This window comes from Phasianus colchicus, chromosome 8 (assembly GCF_987193195.1).
Source record: "Phasianus colchicus chromosome 8, bPhaCol1.hap1.1, whole genome shotgun sequence".
Taxonomy (NCBI): domain Eukaryota; kingdom Metazoa; phylum Chordata; class Aves; order Galliformes; family Phasianidae; genus Phasianus; species Phasianus colchicus.
This window is the reverse complement of record NC_143443.1, coordinates 34,701,371-34,708,870: the sequence shown is the minus strand read 5'-3', so window position 1 is coordinate 34,708,870 and position 7,500 is coordinate 34,701,371. Positions and strand designations below refer to the sequence as shown.

Below are 7,500 nucleotides of genomic sequence, written 5' to 3'. Positions count from 1 at the left end.
TTAAGGCAAGAGAATAACCTTGAATTCGGTCCAAAATATACAGTGACTAATGGGAAGTCCTAAATAAATCTGCTAAACAGACCGAATAAAACCTACTGCCTTTTGCGAACTGCTGGAAATACATCTACTGTGCTGGATGAAGAAAATATGTGTTTACAATTTTCACATGGCTTACAATGCTGAACTGCAATTTTGTATTAATTTCCTTATTTCTTTAAGCATACTGCGTTGGCATCACATTGTGTAGTGGTTTGGTATAGAAAACGTGCATTTGAGCCAAGCAAAATCCCCAGGTTTACCTTTGTTTTGCATGAATCTCTTCTTTGGATGTTAACGTCATGAGAACTTTGAGCTTTTGCACAAATGTTTCCTAGCTGTTACTAATCATTCTGTGTCTTTATAGGAAATAATTCTGAAACGAGCAGCTGACATTGCTGAAGCATTATACAGCGTGCCACGCAATCACAACCAGATTCCTACTCTAGCCAACACTCCTGCTCATACTGGCATGATGGGAGTGAACTCGTTTAGCAGCCAGCTAGCAGTCAATGTTTCAGAAACATCACAAGCTAACGACCAAGGTATGTGGGTTTTCAAGAGTTAATCCTTGTTGGCTGCGTTTGGTGCCTATTAATATTGGCTAATGTCAGTGCTGTGTTCTACCTCTTTCTATCCTCGTTGTACATCTGAGCGCGCGATGAAATGCCACCTTTAACTTTCTCATAATACCTAATTCTTCCTGTTCTTCTGTTTACTGTTATTGTAAAGCATCTCTGGTGGAAAAAGAAATTGGCAAAGCCTAGAAAGCTCTTTATTATTCACAGTAAATATACAGTGTGTTTGTTTATTATAAAATAATTATGTCTAGGTATCTCCACCTGTTTCTGAGTATTTGCACAAATAAATCTAATTTGATGTCTGTGATTGTAAAGTATTTTGTTTATAAGCATGTGTGACATATATGTTACTAATAAAAGAAATAGTTGATTTAATTTACATTTCGTAATTGAAAACGCATGTAGCATATTGCATTTAAAATTAATTTTGATACTAATGAAAGGAGTGAGACCAGATTATTGGATATGTTCAAAACCATATTTTTTGCTTGCAACATAATTATTAAATTGATTGCTCAGATAGAAAAAAATGTTGTTTAAAATCCTGATTCTGCTATCTTTCCTCTTATAAGAGATTGTCTTTTAATGCATTTCCAAGCTAATAAGCCTTATAAAATTCTGCGCTTGATCTTGAATTAGTTTTCACTGATGACTACACCTTATGAAAGTGCCAGCTTATTGTTAGTATAAAAATATCAATCATAAAATGAAGACCCCAAAACAGCCTTTTAAAGTAACTCACTGCAAACAATAAAGTCTTTCTCGCCAGCTCTGGCATTTGAAGGTCTGAAAGTTCACGCAGTGTGTTGGTACCAACCAGGACTCAAGCCTGTTGATAATTGCTACTAAAGACAAACGCGAAGCAAACTGACACAGCTGGATCGAAGAGAGCTTTTGTTGGCTGTCTATGCTAAGAGGAGAGACAACATAGAGTGCTCGCAGATGATTTAAGTAGGGTTGGCGTGATAAGGTTATCTCAAACTGCAAGAGTTGATAGGGCAGTAACAGACAACTCAAAGCAAAGCTGTGCAATCAATTAAAACTGTGTAATATATGATGCATGAGGAAACCCCCCAGCCCTAAGTTTATATTATAAAATAACATTATTTTTTTGGGGTGGGGGGGTTTCTAACACAGTAGGTTACAGTCGCAACACAAGCAGTGTTTCCCCGCGAGGATATGTTCCGAGCAGTACTCCTCAGCAGTCCAATTACAACACAGTCAGCAATAGCATGAATGGATATGGCAATGCCGGCATGCCCAATCTAGGTGTACCAGGTTCCCCTGGATTTCTTAATGGCTCCTCAGCTAACTCTCCTTATGGCAGTAAGTGTCTATTTTTGGTAACACATCATCATATAGATTCATATTTACTACAAAATCAAATACTTGCATTGTTTTGATTTTCTATGTTGTGAGCTACTGGATAAAAGGAGGGGTGACTCTGGAGGCTGGACGTAAAAATGAATTTAATAAATTGATCTGTTTGTGCCATAATACAATCTCAGATAGAAAAAAAAAAAAAAAAAAATTGGACTGCACAATTTGTAACAAAAGTCCAACACAAAAGAGTTTGCCTGTTATCCAGAGAGTGGCCAAGCCAAGGCATTTCATTTCTTTTTTTTTTAATATATATTTATATATATTATATATATATATTTTAAAAGGCAAGGCCCTATCACTCTCTTTTTCCGTGTTTGCCGTGAAAACCTCAATCTGAGTCCTGATTATTTTTGCTTTATTGCAGTAGTGCCGTCAAGCCCTACCATGGCAGCCTCTTCGGTCACCCTCCCTTCAAACTGTAGCAGTACACACGGCATTTTCTCATTCTCACCTGCCAATGTCATCTCTGCAGTGAAACAAAAGAGCGCCTTTGCTCCTGTTGTCAGGCCCCAAGCCTCTCCTCCACCATCTTGCACCAGTGCAAATGGAAATGGACTTCAAGGTGAGCTGGATCTCTCAATTTTCTTTGTATTGCTTTTCGGTGCACACACTAAAACTATTGATGGTTTGTATTGGAGAAAGGTACCTTACTGTATTTTTTGGTTTCTGATGCTCTCGTGGTGATGTAGAAGAAGTAGAACAGCACATACAATATGCTAAGATTCTAAGCAAATCTGAGGTCAGTTTTAATACTTACCGTTCAGAAAACTCCAGTTGTTGTGACATTTTCCCTCAAGACTTCGTACAGTGAATATTAAAGTAAGAACGTATCCCCAGATGCATCTTGGAGGTTTTGTCTACTCCTTGTGTTTCCTTATACGTTTCTGAATACAATCATATGGATGTTTAGAGACAGCAACACTCCAGCAAAATGTGGTGCAATTTCCTCATTTTACATGAGATGCTACAGGTATTGTCAAATGTTTCAAATTAGGAGAAATCAAGTTTAGCTCTTACTCATTGAGCAAAACTTCCCTTGCACCATCTAGCCACTTGTGCAGTGGGTTTGCATGCTCTCTGGGCCATAATTCACTCACTAGTGTTAGATTTGTTACTTTCGTAAGTGAATATCCAAGTATTTTAATTGAATTAGGCAATTACAAACTAACTCTTCTCTCACTTTTTTTTTTTTTCTAATCTGCATAAATTCATGTGGTGTAGCATAATGAATAATTTGAAAATTGGTCACCTGCTGGTAGTGGGGCAGGAGGAACTATGATACATTGTACGTTTTGTGGAAGAACAGAAATACGAGCAAAGACGCGTTCCCTTTTGTGGCATATTTTAAAGTTGAGAAGGTAGTGCTGTCCCATTCATTAAAATCATGAAAAGGTTTGCTTGCCTGTGTTTTCCAAACAAAGAACCTATCCCACATGGCAGCACTGCAATTCAGTGAAATTCAGGAAATCAGAAAGTGCTGCAGACAATGGGGGTTGCGACTCTTCTTGACTTTCTTAGCTAAGATAGGCAACTCTTATTTATTCCTAGCATTGTCATGATATCCATAACAAGACGAGCACTCACTGACAAACAGGTGAAGACATACATTGCAATTTGCCAGACTGCCTGCTGATTTTGGATACCTGTGTTCTGTGATATCTAACTCAGGGCACTTCCAAGAAACTTCATCCCACAGAACTGACTGCCCACCAATGGTCCTATCATTCTGGACCAGTGTCTTAGGATGAATGTCCCTGTATCATAGCTTGTTAGTAACCTCTTGGTCCAGAGAAGATAGCATCTGAGAGCTTATTATGCACTCAGGTCAATGAAGGACTGAGGATCCAGCTGCACAAATCTTACTGTAGGGTGGATGTTAAACAAAAGGGTAATTAGATTAACAATTTATGCCACTGCGTAAGTCTTTGTAGCTGAAGCCCTACTATGCTGCAGTACATAGAAAACAAGACCAAACATAAGCAATATTCTTAGAGAAGATGATCCATTTGTAAAAATAATCCTACTTTCCTCCATATAAAAATATAAAGTTTAAAAATTAAAAGAATATATGAATATAAAAATTAAATAGTTGTCATTTCAGTATGTGAGTAAAGGGCTTCCCATTTGCTATCCAAGGTTTCAGGTGCTTAAAAGACCTAGGTAACTGCAGAGTGGGGTTGTCAGAAGAGTGTGAGCAGAATGCCCAATTCCCAACAGACACCGAGCCCTAATCTCCTCCAGCACCTCCAGCCCTCCCAGTAATCATCCACTGTCACCCTCAGCTGAAAAATGCCCATTGTGTAAAATCCTGGCAGCCCATTTTGAGTGCACCAGTGCTGACTTAGTTGAGCAGGTGAAAACTGAAGGCCCAGCTGTCCCTGTGCTCAGGGTGCTGTGACCCAAGCAGCAGACCTGGCACTGCCCACAGTGAATTCCCTCCTGCAGGTGCTGCTAAAGCTCTAAGGATTTCTGTTACATACCCCAGAGACCTGAACCGCTGTGTTACAGAGGTGTCCCTGCAGTGCTCAGCATGTGAAACTTCTAAAACATGAAGGCACTTAGAAGGTTCAGCCTGAGCTGCTGGGAGAGCAGGGGGTTTCCACTTCCTATTTTCTTAGTTATTGTTGGACACAAAGCCCTTTTTAAAGTTTAATTACTCTCTCTCTGAGCACTGAACAAGAGGCTGTGCAGAAGCCTCCTATTTTTTGATCAGCAGCCAAACTGAAAATGGGTTGAGGTGTTGATCTGGGGAAAAAAAGTAATGCTGTCCTCACCTTGCTGACACAGCAAAACCAAATCTTGTGTTGAACAAAATGACACAGAGAAATAACAGGAAATTCTTTCTGGTCTGATAATTAGAGCACCAACTTCCAGGCTGTGGCAAAAACTCAGATTATTTATGTGAGGTAGCACTTCACCTACAGAGGAAAGCTGGAATAGGGCAGTTGGGGTAAAATCTGTGGGTTTGGGTCGTGTGGGAGAAAATCAAATTGCACCTGACACATCCATGTGAGTGCCTTCATCACCGTGCTGAGGGGCATCAGCATTTTTACCCAACCAGAGCTGCCCAATTGAGTCAGTCTGAGCTGCTGGCAGAGCAGGGCATTTCCACTTCCTATTTTCTTAGGTGCTCTTTGACACAGAGCCTTTTCTAAAGGTTAATTACTCACCTGAGCACCGTACAAGAGACTCGAGAGTTTTCTGATCAGCACGTCAGAGCACATTTTCTATGTTAAAATAAAACAGAATATTGAAGACCATTGGGGCCGCAGTGGTCCTCAATCAACAGAGTCTCTCTGCACAGCTGAGAGCACCATTAGCAATGGCCATGGACACTAGGTCAAGCTGAGACAGAAGCAAAAAATTCATGGTCACTAGTGATTGTTTTTAAGGTGAACCCTGCAGCTGATGGATCTAGGTAGCAGAGGATGACGTGCTCTTTTAACCTGGAGCAGGATGTCCTCTCTATCGTTGCTTGTCATTTTCTGCCTACATAATTCTGAAATAATCAGCTGTTTTTCACCCAGAGCTATGGAAGGTGGTTGGCTATGGCAAGGCATCAGCATGCTGACACAGTCAGGCCCTTGATTTTTCATATCAAAGTTTGTTATCACTGTGAACAGATAGTCAGATGAGAACATGGCAAATTCCTATATGCAACAGCCCTTCAGACAAGGGCAGTGCTTTTATGGGGGTTTGGGGGGTTTACTGCAGCAGTTCTTGCTAAGTACACCCCTGTGAGATTTGTCTGTGCAAAAAAGATTCTGCTCTTGGTGCTTCTGAGATGACTGCCAAGGACCGAGCATAGAGAGGTCTGTAACCAACACAGGGACTCAATATTGTCCTAAAGAGATTCAAGAAAGAGGGTAAGAAAAATTCGCAAGTATAAAAAGAAACAAACCAGTGAAATCAGTGCTAAGATGTAGTCTCCTTCCTTGCTACACTCACAATCCCTTCCTCCTTGTGCTGCATGCATCCTTTGCCAATTGATACTGCAATTAGGGTCAGAACTTGGAAACTGCAGCTTGCAGAGAGAGATGCACTGCAAGTATGACTCCTGTAAGCCTACAGAATAGGGCCTTTGGGCCCTATCCAAAAAAACACAACCTTGTTAACTTTGTATGACTTCCATTAGAGAGCCTATGATCAGAAAGTTAAGCACTTCCATGTTTCTTAAGAGCAGGATGCTAGAATATGGGTTACTTAGGGCAGAGAGCTTTTTCCTGTTCAAAACAATGGACGTATAAGGTATAAAATATTTTTTTTTGCACAAAAGGACTAGCTTGCTGTAAAGTTGGAAGTGTGTTCAGAATTCAGTTTTCAACTGTAATTTTCTTGTAAGTGACTTTGAAAGATAGTGCACTCTGGATAAGCCTTATGATGTAATGGCAGAGCAAAAGGTTCTCTACATTCTTTTAAAACTGCATCCTGCTTAATTTTCTGGTTTCCCCCCAGATGAAACTATTGTTATTTAAACACTAGCCACCCTGTTTTTCTTTAGGGAGGCATTTGCTATCAGTTTGCACAGAAAGAACCAGAGAGCAGCAATTCACGACTGTCAAATGTCACAACTAAAATAAATAGCGAAACAAAAGACTAGAGCACTGATTTTGCATCACCTCCCCATTATGCAACAGATGGAATTTGACAAAAACAGCTGAATGGATTAAGCACAAGATTTCAGCCCTTATTCTCCTGAAAAGCATGCAGCAGCTACCTATATTTTCACAAATATGCCCCATCCCTGGAGGCATTCAAAGCCAGGCTGGATGTGGCTGTGGGCAGCCTGCTCTGGTGGTTGGCGACCCTGCACATAGGAGGGGTTGAAACTAGATGATCACTGTGGTCTTTTTCAATCCAGGCCATTCTATGGTTCTATGATTCTAACTCAGAAGCCAATTATGAGACTTCCAATAAACATGTGATTAAAATATACAGGGTATTATTGCCAGGTATTTTTGTGCTCTTAGCACATTTCTGCACACAACTTCTGGAAGAAAAATCAGGATTCTTTTTTTTCTGCAAAGTTTTCATGTGAAAAGAGAGCAGAGCAGATGAGCACTGCTCACTCACACTGTACTCAGCATGCTGGCACAGCCCATGTCCCTCCATCACCCCAACATGGAGCAAAGTGATGGATACCAGTTGAACATGAACGCAGCATACGGAAGCGCAATGTATTTTGAGATGACCTGTGCTCTCCAGGGTAGCTGGGGGTTGTACTGTAATAGAACAGACCTCCAGTTGGCTTTGGACGTGCTCTCATGGTCACGAGTGTCCAGGGGGGGAGTTGCCCTTCCCATCCTCCAGGCCAGGACACCCTTGGATGAATGGCACAGCTGCTCCCCAATGGGATGGGAAGGCCAAAAAGTGAAAGGGAACCCAACCTGTGAAGGGCTGTCACAGAGCTCGGAGCTCCTCTTACCTGTGTTGAATATTCAATAGAAGCATGGGATGCAGACTGAGTACTCCTCCTGGAAGCAGTCTCTCTAAATAAATC

The 7,500-nt window shown here is 40.9% G+C and overlaps 1 protein-coding gene and 1 long non-coding RNA gene across 16 annotated transcripts in view; one reads left to right on the top strand and one right to left on the bottom strand.

Moving 5' to 3' along the window:
* LOC149917137 (uncharacterized) overlaps window positions 1-7,500 on the bottom strand; it is a 25,004-nt gene that overhangs the window by 5,556 nt on the left and 11,948 nt on the right. The window contains exon 5 of the long non-coding RNA XR_016468900.1: window positions 7,426-7,500. This exon is cut by the window's right edge and continues 168 nt beyond it. This is a non-coding gene — a long non-coding RNA (uncharacterized LOC149917137). The remainder of the gene's footprint in view (window positions 1-7,425) is intronic.
* Window positions 1-7,500, top strand: part of EBF3 (EBF transcription factor 3) — a 113,883-nt gene that overhangs the window by 102,485 nt on the left and 3,898 nt on the right. For 9 of the 15 annotated variants that reach the window (XM_090145667.1, XM_090145665.1, XM_090145664.1 and 6 more), the window contains 3 exons: window positions 404-581; window positions 1,755-1,943; window positions 2,365-2,562. In XM_090145667.1, coding sequence (XP_090001793.1) covers window positions 404-581; window positions 1,755-1,943; window positions 2,365-2,562 — 565 coding nt within the window. The remainder of the gene's footprint in view (window positions 1-403; window positions 582-1,754; window positions 1,944-2,364; window positions 2,563-7,500) is intronic. The other 6 variants (XM_090145674.1, XM_090145673.1, XM_090145669.1 and 3 more) reach the window with 2 other exon arrangements.